The sequence below is a fragment of the Anastrepha obliqua genome, chromosome 3, assembly GCF_027943255.1.
Source record: "Anastrepha obliqua isolate idAnaObli1 chromosome 3, idAnaObli1_1.0, whole genome shotgun sequence".
NCBI classification, from domain to species: domain Eukaryota; kingdom Metazoa; phylum Arthropoda; class Insecta; order Diptera; family Tephritidae; genus Anastrepha; species Anastrepha obliqua.
This window is the reverse complement of record NC_072894.1, coordinates 123,713,239-123,739,618: the sequence shown is the minus strand read 5'-3', so window position 1 is coordinate 123,739,618 and position 26,380 is coordinate 123,713,239. Positions and strand designations below refer to the sequence as shown.

The 26,380-nt window shown below is 37.2% G+C and overlaps 1 protein-coding gene across 1 annotated transcript; it reads left to right on the top strand.

Annotated features, from left to right (window-relative positions):
- Window positions 1-24,544, top strand: LOC129242193 (bicaudal D-related protein homolog). Its single transcript, XM_054878753.1, has 3 exons — window positions 1-303; window positions 12,004-12,641; window positions 24,371-24,544. Exons 2-3 carry the CDS (start codon window positions 12,210-12,212, stop codon window positions 24,542-24,544), a joined length of 606 nt encoding a protein of 201 aa, XP_054734728.1. The 5' UTR covers window positions 1-303; window positions 12,004-12,209.
- The last annotated feature ends 1,836 nt before the right edge of the window (window positions 24,545-26,380 follow it).

The window sequence follows — 26,380 nt, the reverse complement described above, 5'->3', positions numbered from 1 at the left end:
CTGACAGTTGGTGCTGGCGGAAGAAATTTTCGAAATTGACAGTGATAAAAACAACAACAACAAAACAAATAGATATACAACAAACAAAAATATAAATAAAAACGTGCGTTACCATTGCTAACACCGTCGGAAGCTCTTTACTGATCATTGGTTATATTTACTATAGTATCGGGCCCAGAATTTGTTTGAAGGCTGTATTAAGTGCTCTATGCAAATAGAGAATTCGCGCTCTATAGTGTGTGTGAACTGTGAAGACGTGCAGTATAGGTGAGAAGTGTGTGGTGCAAAAAAGGTACGAAAAAGGTGAAAATCTGCAACAACAACATCGTTATGGTACATAAGTAGCATTTGAGTGAAAAGCAATCAAAGTGCATGTCATTGCAGAATCAACGATTTTTTTTTGCTGCGGCCGCAGTCGCTGATGAAGGCAGCGCGAAACTATTTTTTTTACTTCTACTTTGTTTTGTCAATAAATGTTGTCGTTGAAACAGTCAAACAGAACATCCGCGAGTGGCACGTACTTGTGTACTATTTCTATATGCAAATCCATACATATACTTATATATATATGAGTGCGTAAGATATAAGTTGTGAATAAAAAAATTAAACTCAAATTGATAAAAAACTATACTGAATGATAGGTTAAGACAAATGTGAAATAAAACAAATTAAAAAATTGAATTTTCATTATATTATTCTTATATTAATGCAAAAGAAAAGCTGTCGAAAAAGTTAAAGCTGCGTATATGGGAAAATAAATAAAAATATATCCACAAATGCAGCTTAAAGGTTTTTCAAATGTATGCGTGCACAATTTTTATCTCTAAAGCCAAAATTAAAAATATAAATAAATGAAAATGATCCAGATACACAGCTCTGGAAAAAAGATGAATAAAAAGTAAAAAATTAATCTACACTGCGTGAAAAATTTATATAAAAAGTCTATAAAATATTGTTATAAAAATATGTATATACATATAGGGTGAGCCATGTAAAATTTGCTTTTTGAATCGGCTATAAAAAACAAAAACTAATCAATATTTTTTCAAACTTTTTTTATTTTGAAGATTGAAGATTGTCATTTATGAATTAAAAATAATATCATCCTGTTCAATTTTTGGAAACAACTCGTTGAGCATGTCACGGTAACGCTTGCCATTTACTGTAACTGCGGCTCCTCGCTCATTTTCGAAAAAAAATGGCCGGCATCATCGGGCCAGACCAAAAATCACACCATACAGTGACTCGTTGTGGATGCATTTGCTTCTCTACAGTAACGTGTGGATTTTCTGAGCCCCAAATCCGACAATTTTGCTTATTGACGTAGCCACCGATGTGAAAATCAGAAAAGAAGAAGAAGACTCCACACTTTGGAAATAGATTTTCAATATTTCCCAATTTTGTTCAAGCGTATAGCGTCCGATTTCGTAAATGTCAAACCTTTAAGTAAATTATGAACACATTTGACATGTCATTTGTGTTACCATTCTCAAAAAAATAAATGGTTCAAAAAGCAAACGCTATATGGCCCACCCTGTGCATACGTATTTCACTCAGCATATAGAGTCAGTTAAATAAATTTTACTGTTAGTGAAATATAGTTTGGTTTTAAACCAAAGAGTCTCACATAAGTCCTGGCACCTGTGCTTGCCTCTTTGCTTGTAATTAGAGATACCCATTTTCCAGCCGTCTTGGCTAAACGGGCTATTGTGTGACTGCCATTGATAAGTGCAAAAGTTTGGAACTCCGGACCCGAAACACCAATTGATCGAAAAAGTCTTTTTCGAATAGTGGTCGCCCCTCGGCAGACAACAGCAGTCCTGCGAGTGGATTTCTGCCTTGAAAAATCTGCTCATAAAAAAACCATCTGCCGTTCAGAGACGTCGTTAAACTGTAGGTCCCTCCATTTGTGGGAAAACATCCAGGGGCACACCCCAAAAAGAAGGAGGAGCTCGGCTAAACACCCTATAAAGTTGTAAAGGCCAATTATTGATAGATAGATAGATTTGAGGTTTGCACTTCGACCTCATGGTGTTTTGTGCTCTCTACTCATCACATTACCTCATCCAAACAGAGTTCCCTTTTAAACTTAAGATAGAGCTGGGTTGGGCTAAACCTACATATATGCGTTTCCTCTAGCTGCAGTTAGTCGAGATGTCTCAACTTTCTCCGCGCTATAGTGCCCCGCTCAAGTAGAAGATGTATTGGAGTCTCAGGGGATTGGTCGAAAAACGACAAGAGTCAATGAATCATATCCCTTGTGAGAATACCCGTGAGCATTCTCAGTTTATCTTTACGGAGAATTTTGAGTTTTCTAAACTGCTTTTGATTGTAACTGCAATAAAGATTTAGCCTGATTTAGTCCTATAATATGGTGGCAGCTCCCTTAGCCTTAGCTCTTCTCTCTAAAGTTTCTCCTTGATGATGAGTTGCTACATAGCAAGGAAGGGCTCGGGTTCTATTGGTAACGAGGCCACACGAAATGAGCGCCAATTATATTTATTATATAAATATATATAATTGGCGCGTACACCCTTTTTGGGTGTTTGGACGAGCTCCTCCTCGTATTTGTGGCGTGCGTCTTGATGTTGTTCCACAAATAGAGGGACCTACAGTCTCAAGCCGACTGCGAACGGTATATATTTTTATGAGGAGCTTTTTCATGGCAGAAATACACTCGGAGGTTAGCCATTGCCTGCTGAGGGGCGACCGCTATTAGAAAAATGTTTTTTTTTAATTTTGGTGTTTTCACCGAGATTCGATCCAACGTTCTCTCTGTGATCAAAGCTTCGCCATGTGACTAAGAGGCTTCACTTCTTCGGCTAATTGTATCTTGTAACTTTGTAGACTGGGATATATACATGAATGTTTACAGAAAGACTCCCAATTTTTGTGAACGGCATGGAATCAACTCATTGGGTCTATTCAACAACGTATAAAAGTTTTGTTTTGAATCTAGTGCATAAAATCCTCATAACTCAGATTTTCATGAGGGTTATTACTCTGGTTAAATAAAAATAAAAGGTTCAGCATAAATAGCTTAAAGGCATGACTTACCATTTTTCCTGCCTCCGAACGGTAAATGGTTTTCTTATCATGAGCTTTTTCATGGCCGAAATACACTCGGAGGTTTGCCGTCGCCTGTCGAGGGGTGACCGCTATAAAAAAAAAAATTTCTATCATTTGGTGTTTCTGGTCCGGGATTTCGAATCGGCCGAATGGTAATCGCGCTCTGACCCATTCGGCTACGGTAGCAGTAGCGATTGTCGTATTCGGCCTTTATATCGATAAATTAGGGGCTAGAAGCTTTTATATGAAAATTCACTACCTTGCCGGTGTCAGTTATCAGCGGACATAAATGTAAAATCTTCCATTGCACCTGTCAACATTTATCAACTGATTTGACACTCTTCGATTATTCTCTATTCTCGAAATTGCATACCATCTATTAAATTGAAATAAACCGGCTTATTGACCAAACTCAACTAAAACACGAAGAACAAATAAAATTTATATATGCATATAGGTATATTTTTTCACTTAATAGAGATTTTTTCACTTGTGTGTAGAATAAACCAAGGAATCGGAAGTATCAAGTATTAAAATAGATATTATTTTTTAAGCGATACGTTCTATATTCTTTTTTCAAGCACCTATCGCAAACGAGAAAATGAGGATCTTCTCAAATAAAACACCCGAAGCTCAGATTAATCTTTCTCCCTCCTCAATAGTAGGCTGCTGCTCCTTTCACAATTCGTAACGGAAAATTACTTTCAGTTGAGAATAAGGATGCATTTACAGTACAGGTGTCCTATTCTGTGCTTAGTATACGAAAAGTGATCTTAAATAGACACAGAATTGGTTCCAAGTGTAGTCTAAGGTTTAAATCAAGAAAAATCTTAAATTAAATGCTCCAGATCTACTGAATGGTGAAAAGTAACACAGAAGCGGTTTTCATTTATTTTACATTACCTTCGTTACATACCATTCACGATACGCCTTGGGCCAATCCCAATTTAGTCGCATAACGTGGTCTGAGAGACGGTCCCTGAAATGAAATGGTGCAATATTTACAATACACCATTGAAAATGCTAGTAAAGAGGCAACCGAATAGGGTAATAAAGCATCCTATACGGAGCTAGTGAGTCTGAACTGGGACATGGTAGCCGATACTCGCTGCCTCATTTCATAGACCCACTAATTACTTTAGTTAAAAAAAATTAAAATCTAAAAAATCTAAAATCGGTCGCTGGGTGCGAAAATCCACATAATTTTTTTTGTCATGTAGTTTGCGATGTATCGCAAAATATTTTTTTCTTATAGATTTCAGATTAATGTAAAGAAGATAAATCATAAATATTTCCAATTTTTGTTAGCGACAGATTTTGTGCTTCATTATACCCGCCAAAAAATATTTTGCGTTTTATGTTCAAAGTTGCTTCACCTCAATAATTTATTCTCATCCCTATCACTTTCTAGTTTCATGTAGTGCTACTCGAACTTCACATAATGAATGTTTTGTATGTGTAGAGTTGAAATTAGAAATAATTAATAACAAATCAAATATTTAAAAATTTCCTATAAACAAAACTGAAAAGAATTCAAAGAAATTAAAAAAAGTAAAGTAATATAAATTTTATCACTGGTAATGACAACTGCATTAAAAAATGAGGTCCGCAAAAATATAAATAATGAAAGAAAACTAAATTATTTTAATTAAATTAAAAGTTTGAAAATTGAAACTGAGAATAGAAGTCTGTTTAATGAAAGGTAACAAACATACATACGTACATAAGTAAATACATACATTTATATATTAATATGGAAAGGGCCGTCTTTTTTCAAAACTGCTAAAAGGCAGTCAAATCTACCCAAAAATTCTTACACATATACATGCATACATAAATATGTATTTCAAAACCCAAAATGGTATGAAAAAAGTGAACAGTTGCAAAAGTGAATATTTTAAATGAGTGAAAATTGAGTAAACTCTGGAATTCTACAGAATTTCCACACACAAATTCTCCATACTCTTACAGCAGTTAACCGAAGTTTTTTTGTTATTAACTGAACACGCAGTCTGGCAAATAGCAAAAAAAAAAAAACGCAAAACAAACACCGAATGATAGCCGAAAAGTTTAACACTTGCACGCCATAACAAAAGCGGGAACAGCAGCGACTAAAAGTGCAATGGCAAAATAAATATGAAGTGAAAAATAGTAGCGAAAGCAAAAAAAGATACATGAAAAAATATCAAAAATAAAAAAAAATTAACAAAATAACAGAAACGGAATTAACGTAACGACGAATACACGAGAAAAGTCAACAGCGCGTGAAGAACGTTACGGTGTGGTGTAGTGCAAGAGGGTGGGGAGCGGAAGACGCACTAACAGATAAAGTAGTTTGCAAAGAGTTTACATGTAGAAGATTGAGAATAAAGATAAAGGCAGATAAGGCAGTAGTAGTAGAAGCAGGCAGTAGGCATGATGCGCAGTTTTTAGAAAAGCTTAACAAAAAAAAATTAAATTCAAAATTATTAAAAACAGACCAAGTTAAGATTTCGCTTGAAAAAAAATTGTTAGCACTTCAGAAACGCCCCCAAGTGCGCAAACTTTCTGTGCATGCTGATTTTGTATGAATGAATATGTAAATTTGTATATAAGTGTGTGCCTTCTTTGTTGTACATTCGTGCGGGCTTTATCTACTATACTAACTTTGCATGCATTCCATCTATAAATAATAACTGCAAACATACATACATACCTAAGCACAGCTGTGTACTAATAATTGTATATAGAAAAAACTCATAAAACCACGGAATGCATCCTTGTCGCTCATAACCTTTTACCTTTACTAAACTATGCAAATGTACAGTTAAACCACAAATACACGCTCACAAAGGATGTCCCTCAAGTCTCTCGATATAGCAAAATTTCCCTACGGCTCACCTTTAATGCGCCATAAAGCCATACGATAAACACACACCCACACACATACGCAAATGCCAAGTGACAACAGCCACGTTGACTTCAAATGCTTTAATAAATTAAATTCCATCAAAAATGCATTTGCCTGCCAGAAACGCACTGCAGTGTGCTCTGTTGCGAAAAAGTGAGACCGAAAATGTGTTACCACTTGCATACATATTTACCTATGTGCATTCGTATGTGTGTGTGCACAATATAAACAGTTAAACGTGAAGTAAAAGCTGCTTAACGTGCGCTGACCTTCAGGAACCGCACCAAACTTCGTACAGAAAGGCAAAGAAAATGGAAAATAATAATAATAAGTAGAAGAAGAAGAAGAAGAAATGTATACCGCAACTGCAACAGCACTGCATTCGATTTGGGGGACGTTGCCTAAATAGGCGTATCATTATTACCAAGTGGAACTAAACACTGTTGCCCAACAATATTGCAGACAAATTGTTCATGCGCCGTTTAGTCACATTTCTTTTCGCCAGGCATTATGAATTTTGTTAAAGTGAGACTCTCAAAAAATAAAGTGGTGGGAAAACAGCAAACCGAAAAACTTGACAAACACTGCCTGCCAGCTAACAATTTCCATGTGACCTTAGTTGCCCTCAATATGGCAAATGAAAAAGGAATGCTACTTCATTTGGTAAAGCAACAATATTCTACTGTACTCCCCAAAGTGCAGAGCATGTTGGTTACTTTGGTTTATTTTAATGCAGTTTCGGGTTTCAGCCTTTGCATTCGAATTTCTCACTTTCTTGTTACTTTCCTTCCATTGCTTGAGGCTGGCAAAAAAATTTACTGTAAGTTTCAATTTCGAATTTATTGTGAATGTACATACTTTTATATGTTAGAGGAAGTCAAGTCAACTATGGATAGTTGGCACCCAGAATGATTGAATGGGATATTGCGTCTTCAACGTTCCGCCATCTGTGTTTGTTTGAGTTTAGCAGGAAACTGCGTGCAAAAACAAGAAAAAAAAACACACAAAATTTCGCTTTTCTTGAAACATTTCGGTCCACAACTTTTCCACTTAGGCAACTTCTTACGTAGTTTTTGTTACATAAATTCACGGTATATTTATTTACTAATACTTTTCATAAAAAATTAATATGTTAATATTGCTTATTTCACAATTTTACACAAATCTTCGTAAATGCGGGCTGTTTCGTTTCCGACGACAGAACAAGCTTCAAGGCACAATCTTCTATTTGACTAGGTTGTTTAATAAGTTTTGCGGTTCGATAAGAAAAAAAAACAATTTTATGGTTTGAATTTATTTATGAGTTTGAGAATGTGGAAGGGCTGCAAAATACGCTTCCACATCATTTGATGAAAAACGCTTTCCACCCATGAATTTGTTTAGGCCTGGAAACAATCGGAAGTCGCTAGGGGCCAAATCTAGTGAATGCTCCAACAATTCGAACTTTACTTCATGAATTTTAGCCATTATGAAAATGCTATTGTGGCATCGTCCTAATGAAAAAAAAAAATTATTTTGCAACTGGGTATTTTTTCACGCATTTTGCTTACAGCTTGTCTAAAGGTTACAATAATATTCAGAATGTATTGTTTTGTCAGTTTAGAAGTAATCCACAAACAAAATTCATTTCGCATCCAAAGAAATTGATGCTAACACCTTCGTGGCTGATTTCTAAACACGAACTCGTTTCGGAGTTGATGAGCGAAGTTCACACCATTCTTTATCCTCTTGTTTTGAGTAAGGATCATGGCGATAGACCCGAGTCTCATCCATGGTGGTAAACCGATGCAAAAAATCCACTTTTTCCTCTCGAGAACGCTCTAAATATTGCTGAGAAAATTGTAATCGAATGCGGTTTTGTGCCATTGTTAGCGAATGCGGCACCCGTTGTGCACGCAGCTTTCTGAAACCCAATACTTCAGTCAAAATATTGCTTACACCGCCCAACGAGATGCTTAGGGCTTTTACTGAATCTCTTTCAGTCACTTGACGGTTTTCCTATCATATTTTCCTGTATTTTTTCTACGATTTCTGGTGTTGTTATTGTTTTTTGACGTCGTTGATGTGAATCGTCTTCGAGACTTGTGCAACCACGTTTAATTTCCGCAACCCTTCTTTCTCCTGTACTAATTGATAGCGAAAAGTCCTTCTGCAATTTCATTATTTGTTTAAAAATTTTCTTTGCTTTTGAATCTTCCAAAAATAAAAATTCAATCACTGCTTGTAATCAAAGAGTGTACCAACAAAAAAAAAACTAGGCTTGTATCGAGCCGGTAAACTTATTGAACAAGCTAGTATGATTCTTGGTGAGTACATAAGATTTCACAAGTCGGACTATTTGTTGTATATATATATTTTTTTGCTGGTATATTAGGAGCTGTGACGTGAAATGTGTGAGCGGCCTGTACTACTACAAGCGATGTTGCTGCAAACAAACCTTTCAGAGTGGTTTTGAAATAGTAAAACGTTACTTATGAATCAAAAACAACACTTTTACGACCTTCCTAATATAATAGAATAGAGCAATAATGGCAAATAGCATGACAAATGTGAAATCTCTAATTATTTGTTAAGTAATTGGCCAACCCCTACCTCTAAAGTTTGGTGTGCTTCATGAAGATCCGTTCTTATTATGTATTCCACATATATTTTTTCGTTTTCTCATTAATCGGCTTATGAATTTTTTCTCCTATACTAGCATTCTGAAATTCTATTTTCTTTCCTTCTCGTGTCACAGAATGTGTCTGTGAAATAAAGACTATTTTCGCGTAAGAATTCTGATGCCAGAACGAGATAGCGCACATTTTATACCAGTTTCCCCAAAATCCTCTACTTATAGTGGTTTGTTTCAGCCAAAAAATGTTGCCTGCTCATTGTATTCTACTTCTTTTTGCAAAATGCCACACTGGCAGATGAGGCAAACTGTGTGCTTTGAGAAGCTTTGTCAGGTTAGTTGTTCGCCCCTGAAAGCAGCTTAGGGGGCCAACGTTAAAATAATATTCCGAAATGCGTGTGCTAGACTACGATTAACCTTTTGCACCCTTTCCTGAGTAAGCAAAAATCATGATTTTTTACAGGATTAAGTGCAACACCGCTGAAGAGTAACATTCTTTCGGGGATACCAAAACACTATTAACGAAACGTCATGCGACAGTGTTTCTAATGGCCCGCGTGGCAAAGGATTTGATACCTCATAAAGATAATGCTTTATTTCCATGGCCGTGAAACGAAGTGTTTGACCCGTAAAATGTATTGAGTGTAACTATGACATCTGTGACTTAATATCCTAAGTATCTACTAAGCCGTAACGCCTCAACCAGGTAAACAAACCGTTGCCTTACTCTTGAGACAAAGTTGAATTTTATTGAGTACAGCCCTAAAAACCTGAGCTACTTGGGTTACGCCCTAGCTATTAACCGTACTATCAGTTGTTTTTTAGCTTTAGATGGGAGTCATCATGAATCGTTTAACTTTTCTGGCGTTAAACGCTTCCGAATTGTGGAAATTTACTTTGATAAAAATCTAACAAATTTTTTCGCGAAGTTCATAGAGCACTGGCGGCATCATCGGTTTTTATATCTTTCGAAACGAGGAAGGAGCTGCTGTTATTGTGAATGCCTAACGCAATCGGGTCATGCTGACTGAATTTTTGCTTCCAAAAACTAATCAGCTAAACATCGACGACATTTAGTTCCAACAAGGCGGGGCGACTTGCCATAGAGCTCGCTTAACAATCGATTTATTGCAACCATTGACGCCATACGGCAAAATTTATTGGGTTTGGTTCTTGAAAGGAATTTATTCTAAATATTTAATTTACATATCATAGAGTTAAAGGTGTTGGACTAACTATGTATATTTGCACTTCTATAACACACTGCGGCGCGTAACTAATTTCATAAATAATAATAATTATTATTATTATTTGTATGTTATTTCACACAGCATTGGTTTTTTATATGATCACTGGTGCATAACTGTAAACGCACATGTAGAAAATGATCTGACATCCTAGCATTTTATAATTCCCACGACATACATATACATATATAATATAATGGTTGTGTTCACGTACACGATAACTTTTAACAACAACAAACTATCATGTTTTGGTGTCTTCGTACCCAGAGCACTTGCAAAGAAGGTGAAATTCAGAGCGAAAAGTGACATTTTATTTTGAATAAAACCGTCATCGATTTTACCCATTACTTCCTTTCGGCTGTTCGTTCCCCGTTGTGGTTTTTTGGCTCCATCAATCGAGAAAAATCCGCAGAGAGACATAGCAGGTGAATTCGATGGCTACTGGATGCAGTTACACTGCGCAAGCCCAAATGATTAACTACAATATCGTGAATGAATCTATAAGTAAATTTTCAAGACCTCTGTCAGCTCTCTGACCTAGTAGACCTCCTTTTTATTCAATCACTTCACCATTTCGGTTTGGCATACTTCTGCATATCACTACATTCCTCATATATTCTTAGGTAAGCCCATGTCTATGGGTCCGGCCAATTCGATGAGAAAACATGAATTTTGTATGAATCTACTGCACGGTGCATGTTTCATACCATGTTTTATGTGAAAATATTATTAAAATAAAAAATCTCTTCGTATATACCTCGCATCTTCATCTCCAAGACCTATTCGGCATAAAGGCACCTCTCGTACCCAAAGCGGTGTAGGTACGTCAGGTCGCAACAATGACCTGCCAGGAATTGCGTTAGCAAGAAATCAACCTCGTCACACCTACGACTTAACCAGCTTTTTATGTTTGGGATCAAGGCATAATTCCACCTTCTTTTTGTCGAGTTTTCTCAACGTTCATGCCATTTTCGTAAAGTGTAGCCATCTCTTTCTCGATAATTCCTGATAGATTTGGTCATGGTTACGACCTGTTGAGAATTGCATTAGCAGGAAGTCAACCTCGCCATAGCTTCGATTTAACCATCTTTCGATGCTTGGGATTAATTCATAAATCCAACTTCTTTTTGTCGAGCTTTCCTAATTATCACGCCTTTTTCATCACTTCCTCGATAATTGTTTCCAGGTTATTGTTGCACTATTCCATTTGTTTGTAAACTCTATTTCTCCCTAGCATGTAGCCACATCTGCTTGGCGAAGCTCCTTCGGGATGTTAGAAATACTACTTCGATCCCTCCCTCTTGCGATAAAGCGCTCTTAAAAATAAGTGAATCACCATAGCCAAAATTCTTCTTTGAAACTAACTCCAGTCCTTGTGTAGATCACATCAATATGACTTAAACCCATCGGGACCATCAAGATTGACTATTTTTCTCCTACGAAAAGATTGCCTGAACATAAAATTCTATTAAAAGTCAGAGCCAGTATTAGATTTGCGTTCTTTAATTTCTACCTGGGAATGCTACTGGAAGATTAATGAATGCGACTCATATTTCATCGATATGCATCGATATGTTCTATAATAATTGGGATAGCTTCGTAGAATTTCTGGCAGTGTGGCGCTTATCTCTGTTTCTGAGCTTCTCTTAGTTGGGTTGGCCCTTTATGCTTTGACCATGTGAAGAACTGTCTTAAAAAACGGCGAATAACGACTGCAGACCAATAGATTTTTCCCACTATTTCAAGCCTACTTAAATCTTCTTCACGAAAAGCTAAAATTCTCCCCTCTACTTCTTCCAAAAATATACTTCTCTTCAGCACTTTAAGTAAAATGTCTACAAAGTATCCAAAATGGCAAAAGAATCTAAACGTTTTCAATTAATGAGTATCCATTGCATTTATTGTCATATACCAGGCGAAATATTCAGTTTCTTACAGTTTCAAACCAAAATAGAACTGAGTATGGAACTCACATTTATTTATTTCATTACATCCCAGTCGGAAAAATTTGACTACATGTTAGTAAAAATATTAAAAAGTTCCTTTAAAGACTGCGTTCATCGTTATGCATCACCATATTTGTATGTTTCACAACAGAGCCATTCCACCGCAATTGGTTTATAATATAATTAACCATAAACATACATTTTACTTTCAACTAAATAAATATTATGTCATTTAAGGGATCAACTGGCATTTTAATGTATATTTAAACAAAAAAAGCAAACATTTCGTCTAACTCGCCAATGCTTGAAAACCATTACTTATTAAAAATATAACTGTTACTAAAACAAAGATATAAAAATTAAAGTACCATCTGTGTGATCGTCAAATCAAACTGAAAGATAATCTCATACGTGTATAAAATGCTCGCTTGGGTTGATTAGTTATGCATAAACCTCGGATGAATCGTAGATCATTTTATGCCGAACGCGATCGCGATGATCCAACGATGCATCATCACCACACCGATTTGATATCCTCAATAGCTACAAAGCATAATCAGACCACGTTGATGTCGTCGTCGCCGTCGTCGTCAATGTCAATGTCGTCGTCGTCGTCGTCGCCATCATCATCAACGAACATTTTTCATAATTCAAATATTGGTTCAATTAATTTAGAGGATTATATAACAGCTATGGAGGCGCGTTCTAAGGCATTAGATCGTCAACAATCGGAAGTTGATGTGTGGGCACAATTACAACAAAAAGAATCGGATATATTATTGGCAGCGGAATTGGGTAAAGCTTTGCTAGAGAAGAATGAAGAATTAGTGAAGCAGCATGAGAAACTTATCGAGGATTATTCCACGAAAATTGAGGTAAGTGAGAAAGTTACCGTTATTTGTTTGGGCATATATTAATTTTTATCTATTTTTTAAGTATGAAATATTTCTTAAATAGTTATTTCAATTCATAACATCTTATAGAGGGTGCTTACCATCTTATAGAGCGTGATCCAACTGGCGTTTGGTTTATTTTAATTCGGTTATAAATTAAAGAGGAATGAATATATTTAAATAAGCTTTAGGTTTTCGTCGTTGGAAAGAGTAAACCTTGCCAACACATTTTTATTCAAACGACTTCCACGGCAGACTTTAAAACAGCCCATTCAACTTTTAAGAAAATTTTCGCGGTTTTCGACACTTAGCTCACCAATCTGGTTGATTGCCGTCATGGTGAAATGATTTTTAATGGATCAATATCAGACCGTTAGCCGGCTCTCAGCGAATTTGACAGAATCAGGGGATGGGCTGGTGTAGTTCAGGAACGAATCGGTTTGTTTACGAAGCTAACTAAGAATGTGTTAGTGATACACGAAAAAAATTAACACCATGTCACTTCGTTGCCAACGGCAGATTTGACGAGTTAGATGATAATGCGGAATTCGGCTGGCGAATCACCGCCGCACAGTGCGGCTGATTCCCAAAAAGCTGGCTAAAAAAAAAAAAAAAAAAAGTTTCTAGATAGAGTTTTTTTGTCTTTGGGTTGGCTACAGTAATGCCTTGAGTAGTGAAAACCGTTCATAGCAACGTCCTGTACCCTAAGTATCCTCTGTATTTTCAGTCGCAACGTGGCCTTCGTTTGAGCATCGTATTACTGTCGATGAATAGGGAAAGTTGTACACATTTGAAAGATTTTATAATGGAGTAAATTGAACAAAACCAAATGGAATCATCTTCGGAAGGTTAGTAAAATACGAGAAATCTTTAGTACATATCAATACCTCGACACAAAATTTTTAGCTGCAGCAATACGTAGATACATTTCTTGCAATTTTTTTTATAAAATTTCAGTTTTCAAACTGTATAGTAATACAACGCCGTCATATGCTGCTTTGAAACCTATTAAAGGTTACCCAGAAAGTAATGGTTACTGAATAAAACAAGATTCAGCTGCTACCACTTGCTACCTTGCGACCCCGGAAACATATCAATTTACATGCATCTTGATTATGTTCTAGAATATACGCTATTTCACGTGAGGGGGTGGCCAATAGGGGTGGAAGGGGATGGATTTTCAAAATTTTAAGATCTAATTCGTAATCAGTGACCCCGACAACCCCCGAGTAAGAAATTTTGAATCAATTACTTAATTTTTTGAGTTTTGGCCAGCTTTTCGGGAATCGGCCGCACTGTGCGCCGTTGTGTATCAGCAGAAATTAAAACCCCGCCCCCCACAATTTTGTTTTTATCATAGTTATTGGCCAAAGCAAATAATCTATCATTGTTGTAACATTTATCTCTAGTGGTGCCCCACAGTAAATAGTCTAATGAAGTCAAAATGGAGATTATAGGAGACCAATTGATATCATCGCTTCGAGTGATTATTGGATTTTCGAAGAAGATCGAATGTTTTTAATATTTCTGATCTTTTGTTCAAGTAAAGAATCCCTTTTCTTTAAAAAAGTCGATTGTACAAATTCCAAACACTGGTTCCACCACCCAGGATTCGTGCGTGATTCCCATGCGTTGGAACACGAGCTCGAAACCCATTGTGGGTATGAACAACCAAATGAAAAAAAATGTTTCTAATAGCGCGCGGTCTAGCTCAGCAGACAATAATAAAGAAACACAAGATTCTCACTAATAAAAATCAACCATTCAGAGAAGACATACGTAGGTAGGTAGATTAGATGGCAAGAGTACCACGGGTACTTGCAGTGTACAAACAGCACCAGAGAGCCGTTTTGATACCATAATGTTGGACACTATCTGCGAAAGATTACCAAGCTTAAAGGAAGAAAAACCATCTACATCCATCCAGTGTTGTGGATGTAGTGGAGGAGAGAAAAGGGATCCCAGCTAGAGAAATGCTTCAAGCTATCCCCAAAAGGCACACAAAGAAACCTCAAACGCCTAGCCGCCAAACCTAGACCTTTGCAAAGAAAGTGTTCCTGCCTCTGCAGGATCCTCACAGCTTCTAGAATGGAAGTTGTACGGAAGTCAAAGCTTCCCCGCATGAGTTCCGATCACCCTGTCACCGGTAGTCGGTGACCGGTATGCGTTTGGGAATTAAATGGCGAGGGATGCCCAGCACTTTAAGCGTCCTGACGTAATGAGCCAAAATGTTCTTGAGATAGAGCACGATAAAATAAAACCATCTGCCTCGCGCTTTTTAAGAAAGAAATTGTGTAGCTTCCCGTTAAGAACGGTTAAAGGAGATGCAGAAACCGGTTGTCGACCCCTTTCAGGCAGAGGAGGCATATAAAGGTAGATCCCTCCATTTGTGGAGCAACAACAACAACAACACGCACACCACAAGTTGACCAAAAGCGGCCAAACATCTAAGAAAGCATGCACATGCCAATTATACTTATGGTATATATATTTATATTTTAAAAAACTTTTAACTTATAATTAGTTAAAACAAATACACATGTGTCAGGAACATCCACCTGCACCTTCAACGAACCGACGACTACCCTTTTCGAACGTCAACCAGCCAATGCCCTCTCACATGCAAACTGTCGGTAACATATGTATGTATAAGTATATGTATAGCCCCCCCTCCTGTACTCGTAGTTTGTCTAGCATTGAAAACTGGAGTCATTGACTATTAACTTCCTTAGTTTCTTCAACTTTTCCGAAATAGATAAACAAACTACATTCATACACATATACACACGTACTTATAAACGTACGCAGTAATCGTTTGTCAATAAAGAAAGGTAAAATAGCAGAAGCAATATAAAGTATAACTAACCTCTGTCGAGGCCACTATGTTAATTACTCCCACTGCGTTGGGGGCGTTAGCTTAGCGCAGGCTATTTACCCAGGAGCTACGAGCAGTTCGCTGTTCATGACACACCTTGAACCTAACGACGGAACGTTTATCAAATATCAACTGAATATGCATGCACCTACCCACGTACAAACAGGAATTTTATACTGGACATATTAGGAAAGTAGGCACAAAAGAGTTACTTTGACGCAGCGAAATTTCCAGTGAACGTCATCAAATATAAGGGATGGGGTTGTGATCATAAAAACCATTGACCGAACCAATAAAAACGCTACAGAACGCATTTCATCACTTTTCCACTTCTGAGAAAAGGAAAAGTTGTAAAACCAACAAACCTAAAACAATAATGAAACTAAAAGCAAAATTCGATAGTAAAATATATGCAATGCAAGTGTTTGTATGTATGTGCGTATGTACAGTAACTTTCACACATATATCAAAAGTTCAAGGCCAATCCACACGAATTACACGGCCGATTGCCGCCGAACTCAGTAGACAACACGCCATACTCGTACTACCACACTTACACCTCTATTATGTATGTCTAAATTTTTTTGAAAACACAACGGCTCCTGGCTCGTGGAAAGCGCTATAGGTGCAGTTAAATTTTTGATAGACTTTTTGTAATGCTCGCTACACCTGTCGTTCATATTAGCTTCAATGGGAGAGCGTCTACGGTGTCAACTATTCACCAGGCAAGTAACGCAATTTCGGTCTGTTGGGGGTTCGCTGATAATGTGCCTTGGCTCGTGTCGCTGAAAATGCGCGCTTGAAGTGTCGCCGAAGAGATAAAAATTTCAAAACACACATTCACAAACTCTTTAACGCATATTTATGTGCGCATTTATATATTTAGATATGCATATGTAAGTGGCTAATGTAGGTGAGTGTGATTTTGCTTGATAGGAAATTGTGGGTTCAAGGACAACCTCTTGACGAGAAACTATAAATTATTAAAAGTTATTCAATTTTATGGTACGAAAAGGGTGCATATTTAGTGCATTTCTGCGAGAAAAAATTTGTTATAAGAACTGACTGCTGTTAGAAGGCAGTTTTGGTGTACTTCAGTACAGGTTGAGCTATTTTTTTAAATCTTTGTTGAAGAGGTCGTTTGTCCTTCAAATGCGGTGGTCTGGTGTACAAGGAAATGTCATACGAAAGTTTTTCATTGCAGCAATGTATTCGAGGTTTTTCTTTGTCTTTGAAGGTGCGAACCTCGAGCTAAGCTTTTTAAGGTGGTGTGTGTTCATGATTTCATTTTGGCATTAAGGTTCTAATGGCACAAGCCCCACAATACAAAATTGCATATGTCAATCCAATATTGAAATGCACGAGGTGTGTTCAAAAAGTATCGCGAATTTTGAATTTTCGCAGGTTACGTATATTCGAATTTCGATTTTTTTGTGGCGATATGTTGGTACCCATGTCTTACACCCATGCCGACGAGTTCGGCCATTTTGAATGTTCAGTTAATTAATCGTATGAATAAAAGCCTATATTTTTTTATCTATATTTCTATTTGTATTTAGTGTTGTGCAAACTCAAGTGATTCTTTCTTATATTTTCTTGTTGAGATAATGCTTTTGAAAAATTATATTCAAAACCAATTTTGTTTCCGCGACAAAACAATAGTTTCATTCAAAATTAAAGTCCCATATTTTCAGTATATTTGTGTTACTGGCGGCTTCGCACGGTGGCAGGTATTCGTTTTCAATGATTCTGCTGCATAGATCCGACTGAATTGAATTTGAACAAGAGACTCCGTTTCATTGACTTTGAAGTCATCGACCTATTGCGGCTGATTGCCATTTGCCTACGGCTTAAAAACCAACAAGAAGAAGTGCGGCGGTTTCAAATCGAACGATTTTTCGACTCAATTCACATAAAAACAGTAGCTTGAATATTGTTGTAAATTTTTCTGATAATGTGTTTCTGTTCAGTAAGGTTTGACAAGTTCTCATGAATTGTTTAGCGCCAGAACAGCGCTTCCAAATTATGGAAATTTACTTAAAAAAGAAGAAGGCATCAAAATACCGATTCGTCGTAGTTCTCCACTTGTTGGCCTTTGTATTGGGATTACTTGGAAAATTTTACGTAAAGATCTGGACAGCACTCAGGTTCCCTTTTTAATTTTTTTTTTTAATCTACCCGATGTCCGAAGAAATCTGAGTTGATCTGGTAGTGCCAAGGAGCCAAGGTTGCCGCTTCTTGTAGGTTGAAGTAACCCGTTTGCTAACGTGGCTTTGGTGGCTGCAGAAGGGAGTGGCGGAACGGGCTCTGGGCCAAAGAAGTTGGATCCCATCCTAGCTAAAGAGTCAGAGGTCTAGTTGACCGCGTTACCTACGTGTCGGATGTCAGGATATTATGTCTACCGACATAGTTCAGCCTGGATTTACAGCACTCAAACACCCTTGAAGTGGTTGGAGGGCTGTCTAAGGCCATGAGCGTAGCTTTGCTGTTGCTGCAAGCACATACAGATCTGCTTCTCTTGGCGTTTTTAAATATCTTCGGTTCTTTCTAACATTTATATAAATTTAACTTTTTCTTTTTTAAGATAAAATATAATTTTCAGCAAATTTTTTTTGCAATTTGTTTTTTATTTCAAAAGCTTTGGAAATTTTTTTTTTTTGTAATTTTTGGAAAACTGCTTAACTTAATTTTTCTTTAATGGTTGAGATGGGATTCCCATAACTTTTCGAGTTACATATGTATGTATTTACATATCCACAAGTACAGCTGCATGCTTACAATGGACCAAAACAAGAGGTACATTGTTTATATTTTGCTCAATACTGTTTGCCACTATCATCGTGAGTGTTATGACTGACAGGTACAATATGAAAACGGTCTTTCTAACCAAATAAACGACAACGAAAACAGGTAAACAAACAAAGGTACAACAAAAAAAAAAAAAGAACGAAAGCACACGAGTGGAGTGAATATAATGGTGGCTTAATCAATGGAAATGCGCAATAAAGGGGAAATATGAAATAAAATGGGGTAGTTAGCTCATGTTGCTCGATAGGGGTAATGAACGATTGACAGAGGAGATAGTTTTTGTAAAGACGACAGCGTGGGTAGAACGCAAATAACCTAGGAAACATTCATTTTAATCAAACGCAAAAATCGATAATAATAATTGGTTGGAATGACATATGTACATATAAGAACATACATATGTATGTATGCAGTTGTATAAAAATATATAATTGACGTTCTCAGTATACCCTGCGTAGGCGTAGTTGAATGCATCTTTTATGAGTTATGAAAAGTTTCATATTAAGGACCCTAAGATATTTAACGAAATGAACCAAAATCAAATTTTTCAGGTGTTTTGTTATTTTATGAAAAAGGGGGAAATATTCTCGGTATTTATTTGAAATTTTTGATGTTATGTAACAGAAGCTCTCAAAAATTATTCGCCTTAAGGAGCAATGCAAAGTTCAGGTAGACGAATAGTTTTTTTTTTCAAATCGGGTATAACGTTATAAAATTTTTCATAAAACAATAAAAATTAACTTCATAAGGATTAGAATATTTTCAGAAAGGTTTCCTTTTAAAAATAATCAAACTTAAGAATAATATGAAAAAAACTTATTTACCGGCTTTTAAAAGTGTTTCAATGTCGGAGAAGCGCGTAGTCGAATAAATACAGAATAACCGATCATTGTGATACGATTACTCAGTACAAAGGAAAGAAAAGGAAGAATAACGGAAAGAAAAATTAAAAAATAAACGAAGACGATTTATGGGCCTTGGAGGTATTAGAAACTGTTTCAGTTATCACGCCCACCGTTTTGAAAAATGCGGTTTCTAGAAAAACACAAAAAAAAAAATAAAAAGTATATTTTTGCGCGCCGAACAGGATTCTGGGATTCAAAAGTGCTTGATTTACAGAAAATTGGCGTTTTTGTCCATCCATTGTTCCCAAGAATCTTAACCTTGAGAATGCTTGACAGTTAAGGAGCAGACTCCTCAGCGATCCCCCAACAACTAACCACAAACAGTCTTATGTATTATAATATGTCAGGTTAAGAGATTTTCCATTATTGGGAGTTGTGACTTACCTAGCACTCTCGATCGCCTCCATTTCAAGCGTTGTCAAGCAATTGATCTCCAACTTATTAAGTAAGGATTATTAAAACCACCAACCACGTTCAGTAGTATGCACCCCTCCCTTTCCCTACAACGCGAATCTTCCATTAATCGAAACAGTCTCAAACCTTGTTCATTTTAATGCAGAACCGGATCCAGAAAGCTGTTCGTCCATCACTGAGACGATGTATTTGACATTGCTTTTCTCTATTGCTGATGTTGACGACGACAATATTGGAATACAAAAATTTTGCGATTAAATATTAAAATTTATATATGTACAATTTATCTCACACTTTGTTTGCTGCGGCGCCCATGCGCTTTGGCTATTGGCAGGTCTTGATTGGTGAATGAAAGAGAAACAGAGCTGAGAAAGTGGAAAATGGGTTGTCTTTTGCAACAGTTACACTTAACATTTTTAGGGGCACCCAAAAACAAACATTCGAATTTTAATAAAGACACGACAGCTACCGCCGTAGCCGGCTGGGTTTGCGCGTGTCTAAAAAAATAAAAAATAAATAATTGGCGCGTACACTTCTGTTAGGTGTTTGGCCGAACTCCTCCTCCTATTTGTGGTGTGCGTCTTGATGTTGTTCCACAAATGGAGGAACCTACAGTTTCAAGCCGACTCCGAACGGCAGATATTTTTATGAGGAGCTTTTTCATGGCAGAAATACATTCGGAGGTTTGCCATTGCCTGCCGAGGGGCGACCGTTATTAGAAAAATGTTTTTTTATTAATTTTGCTTTCACCGAGATTCGAACCAACGACCTCTCTGTGAATTCCGAATGGTAATCACGCACCAACCCATTCGGCTACAGCGGCCGCCGTAGCGTGTCTAGGTAGGTAGGTAGGTAGGGTGGTTGTCGTAAGACACACTTAGACCTTCGGCAGGTCCATTGTGATACCACTGGAGCTTATCCTTACTCTACGTGTTCCTTTTCAAACCATCCGGTTGCTTTAATAAACGAGCAGAGCTTCGTTAGTTTTAGATGGGCTATGTCCGCTACATCGGTTAGAAATGCTGTATCGAGAGTGCGCAGCCTTCTCATAGCTAGGCTTTCACACTCAAGCCTGACAGATTCCCGGCACGAGTCGCATCACACCTTAATCCAGCCCTTCACCCCCGACCACGTTAAAGGTACTTTGAGTAGTGCTGTACTATTGAGGAGTATCGAACCCTACCCATAGTACCCTTAACTTAGCTAAGTACCTCCTGAAAATAGGAAAACTGTGGTACTTATTACCAGCTGGCACCCTCGGGGAGGGTTCAGTGAAGGATTTTCGCCAGCCATTCAGTAATATCCGAACTCGAAGTCCCGAGCGAATGAATAAGCTTTTTCTAATAACGATCACAAGCCTTCAAATGTATTTCTTCATAAAAACCGTCTGCCGTTCGGAGGCGACATAAAACTGTAGGGCGAAGAAGTTATACAATTTCTATACGAATCTTTGCTCTTTAAATTTTAACCGTCTGATAAATTTAGAATTGATTGGCGAATACGGACATCAAGCTCTCATATTTAAATCATATACATATAAGAACAGTGCCTTTGAAAGGCTAAAAAATGCTATAAGCTAAGTTTCAAACCTTTATAAAGGGTGGCCAATTTAGAGGTTTCGGATTTCAAATTGAAATAAAACAACGAAAATTCAGATTTTTTGGGCAATCTTTATTATTTTTCTGCAGAACTATTCATGAACCTTTCAAATGTTGGACGCAACTGCGCCGTAACTCGGTCATTTAGATTTTACATACCCCCACAATTAAAGGTGCAATGGTGTGATATCATACGACCTTGGTGGCCAATCCACTGGTCTGACGCAGCAAGTCCATTGTTTCATGGACTGTTTGGCAAGTAGCGCTGCCAAATGTTGTGATCACGGGTTTTAACTTCCGGAATCATAAAGTCGTTTATCATGGCGCGATAGTGTTAGCCATTCACTATTACATTGGCGCCAGCCTCTTCTTTTAAGAAATGTGGGCCAATGATTCCTCCAGCCCATAGGCCGCACCAAACGAGGTTTTTCAATGGATGTAAATATTAAATATTAAAATTTTGCTTACCGATGTAACCATTAAACCAAAAATAGGCCTAATAGCTGAGCGACACAAATAGGCCTGAGCGCACTTTTCGCAGAGCGTCAATTATCGTAATATTGAGGTGTAAATATTGTTGGGGCGTAAGTCTTTCCATGATGAAATGTCAATGAATACTGAAAAAAAATATGTATTTAGTTTGACAGTAGTCACGCGTGATCTGTCTAAAAACCTTACTGTAAAAGTGCCTCCAATCTGAACACCCTTACAAGTGCAGCTAAATAATTAATACAAAAAAAATATACTTCAAAAGATGAAACAAACTGCAGGTGAATCAATTAAATATTCTGTAAGCCCAAAGGCTGCACTTGAATCGGCGGTATTTTTTCATGAAACCAACCAGTGGGCATGGCCCAAATCATTAAGCCAAACGACCGATTCATCACTTTACCAAATGCTACCAGTAGCTACCTTCGAAAGCTGGCAACTTACAACAATTTACAACTATAATTGTTAACAATTTCTGCTCGGCGCTTGCTAGCCCAACAACACCTAACCTAAGACAACCACACACATACACACATAAATAGTCGTAGCTTGCATTGGAAGCACGTTGACTGCTCAAATTGCTGCTGTTTTTTTTATTTCAGTGTCGATTGAATTCTCCAATTGCAATAACTAACCAGCAACTAACCATGAACATACATGCACACATATTTACACGATTGGTGTTGTTAAAGAATTATTTCAATTTTGATGCATAAAAAAGTGATAGCGGCCTGCAGTCATTTTAAAGCCACTCAAACTCAATTGATTGTCGGTGGTAGAGAAAACTTGAAACGAACAACTTTACAAGAGGAAAGGTGTTAAAACAGTTTCTTGTTTGCTTTTATTTAAAAATATGTACATACAAATTAGCTGCACGTATTGCTATTTATAACAAAGCAGTTTATATGTATGTGTGAATGCTAAATATACTTGTTGTATATACATACATTTGACCTCTGGCAGGCTAGTCAGCTGACTCGTACTTGACTTATTTATTCCTCAATAAAAGCATGTCTTCACTTTGCATAAGTATGTATATAATTATATACCTTAAGATAAATAAATATGCATGTATTTGAACGCATACAAAGAGAATCATAAACATTTTGAACTGAACTAACGAATCATTAATCAATCGATTTGTATAGATTTTAAAAATGAGTTGAAAGTGAATTTATTTCAATTTGGAGATGAGAGAAGTAAAAGTGAAACGGCTTTTAGCGGCTGTCAGAATTTGGTTTTGTACCATTTGAAATATGATGGCTTGCGAGAGGGCTTTAGCATTTCAGTTAATATATACTATATACCTAGATATGTATAAGTATATACAGGGTGCATGCGGTAGTTGAGGACAGACATATATGTGGCTATAACTTCCCGAAACCGTCATTTTTCCTTTTTGTTCTTTTTCAGTTAAGGCATGAAGGGCTACAACTTAACTCACGAAATGAAGAGGCATGCACACTAGGGCGGGTCCATTTAAAAATCGCTCATTGCTCTGTGAAAATCGTATTCTAGGGATCAAAATAAGAAACTTTGCCGAAGGAACCATACCTCTAAAACGAATTCTGATGTCCCCCAATTTGGGTCGAACGAAAAATCCCACTTTGACCCATTTAGAGTGCTCCAATCGAGTCCAAATGTATGACCGGCCCCCACTAACTTTGGACGACCGATCCACAAATGCCAGTGGCACACCCCCTGGAACTCTCCTGGGGGGTTCCCCACAGAATCATTTCAAAATATCACCATTTTTGGCCTTTACATGAGAAAATAAACTAAAAAGTTCAACCCAAATTGAGGGACATCAGAATTCGTTTTAGAGGTATGGTTCCTTCGGCAAAGTTTCTTATTTTGATCCCTAGAATATGATTTTCATAGAGCAATGGGCGTTTTGAGAGATAGCTTCATGTGTCTGAGGGTCATATCCGTTGAGATGCCTATGAAAATGGACATGAAGAAGAAAGTTTATGTCCGAACAAACACGAGAACAGCGAGTTATCCGATCAAAACGCCTTCTAAACAAAATTAAACACTCTAAAGCGCCGAAATGTTATGTTTTTTTTTCTGATGAAAAAAATTTCAACCGAGACCAAAATACCAAATGGCAGGTAGCAGAAATGATAGATGACTATGTTCTTATCCTAGAGAGGTTTCTGCCGGCATACGCACGAAGTTTCCACTGTTTTGGTGTTTGGTTTTAGGTGTTGTGAGCAACAACAAGGATTTCGAGTAAATTCTGCTGCTATAGACTTCTAAACAGTAGTGAAACTCTGGATTGATAGTGTACGCGGTGACAGCCCATACATCTTTGAGCAAGACTCTGCTCCTTCACACAAAGCCATGGCCACACAAGATTGAATGGCTCAAAAGTTAATACTGTACTGTACTGTAAAATGTTCGCAAATTTTGTTCAAAACAAAACCTAAGCTTAGTGTGCCGGTTTATCCTATCAGCAATCCCTTTAATCTAACCAAATCTGCGCTTTATCAACTTTTATATTATATCCTTTGCCTGTTCTCTTTGAGTCGTGTTTGTTTTGCTAGTTTTCGCTATTAACATCCCTGTTTATAGTTCTTTTGTTTTTGTAATAGCATGAACAATTTCCCATACATTTTGTAGAATGCTGCTGCTTATAGTTCATCGCCGAATATAAAACCGAATATAAACACGGATATTCAAATGTTGTGGGATGGGGGATCGCGTCTACCAGCATGTTGCGGTGACGAAGGTTCAAATAAAATCTATCATGACCTGATTGTTGGTGCTTATCACCGCATAGCGAGATCAAGATAACAGCATAAACATAAAATTAGACTAATAAGAGAAATTTTCCACTCTCATTAGCTCTTTGCGATCGGCAAATTTCTCTGATGGGAGTACCAGCTAGTCGCAGCAGATTAAGCTTTTCGGAGTTATTTGTCCTCCAGTGATTTAAAGCAAATTTATTAGAAAACACAGAATTCGTTGAAACTGATTTATTGTGCTTAACTCAACTGATCTCAGAAATCTTTCCTTTTCTATTAATGACGTCTTTACATTAGACATCCAGACTAGCCGCACCGACTTTTACGACGCAAAAGGTTAAAGCTCGAGAAAGTAAATGCTTCTACTTTGTAACTACTAGTAATTCAGGCCAGAGAATACATATTTAAAGGACATACATGTATGTATGCATAAGTTTCCGTAGACCGCGTTTATACAGCGCGACTTTTGTTGGCGCAACTTTGCAAATTCTCTCTTGGTATTGCCCGTCGCGCCCACAAACGTTAACTCCGTTGCTTACAATTGTTTTTGTTTTTCGTCTATTGTCAACAACAACATAGATAACCCCAAATGAGCTACTTGATACTCCTTCAACTTTCCTCGTCGCCCCCTCTTCGATAAGTTACGAGTTGAAGAAATCAAAGGCAGCGCTGAAGGCAGCCTTAACAACTTTGAATCATGTGGCCGAGCATCATCGTGCAGTCATATCATCTAGGGGGCGTTTAATCTTCAATGCTCTGCTCAAATAGGGGGGTGGATTCCGCATGTGAGTAACTGCTACAATTTTCTTCAAAATAAAATAAAAAAACTGCATTTGCCATTTCAAAATTGCCTTTTTTTAGCAGAAAGATTGATATGATTAGAGCACAGACAGAGATAGTCAGATGTTTATACTTCAGCAAAATGATAAACTCTAATTTTTAGAGGTAAATGATGATGCTTTAAAAGTTACAAGCAGATGCGATGTGGTTTAATACTACGTAGTTACAGTATCGTTTATAAATCTCCCAAATCGCATTTGTACACCCAATATTATACTAACTACTGACGAGGAGGTAAGTTCAAATTATATTGTTTTGAAAAAGTATTTGAATGGCTATACTGAAACTGGTTAGCGTGGTTCATCAAAATCTCTCACGTATGATCATACAAAATTCTCCAAATAAACTTTCTCCTATAAATACATCATTCCGTTCTTCATTTCCAACGCTTTCACTAAAAAAGCATATTTTTTTCATACAAATACAGGGCCCGCCATCTATCGTTACGGATTTGAACTAGGTATTATTTGAAGAATGGTAACACTTAGCTGTCATCTCATTTGACAGAAAATTAGTTTTATTCTTCCGCTGAACGAAAATGGTTGTGTATACGCTCAAAGAACGCTGGGAAATATTGCGACATTACTTTGAAAATCATGGTAATGTTGCAAAATGTGTACGAAAATTACGTACGGCAATGGGAAGAAGAAAAGCACCGAATGAAGCGTATGTGCGTTACTTTGCGAAAAAAGTAAGAGAAACTGGGTTGCTTATTGACAAACCAACGCGTGACGCCGTTGGATTATTATCTTTGGGGTACCGTCAAAGACCAGTGTTATGCCAACAAACCAGCAACAATTGATGCACTGAAGACCAACATTCGCGATGTCATAGCTGAAATACAGCCGCATACAATCGAAAATGTGTTGAAAAATTGGACCGATCGTATGGGATGGTGCATGGCTAGCCGAGGCAGCCATATGAATGAAGTTGTGTTCCATCATTAACCGGAAGGATTGTACTTCAAAATAAAAAAAAAAAAAACAGTTTGGAAAAATATTGAGTAGTTTCTTTTTTATAGCATTTTTAATTCGGTAAAGTCATA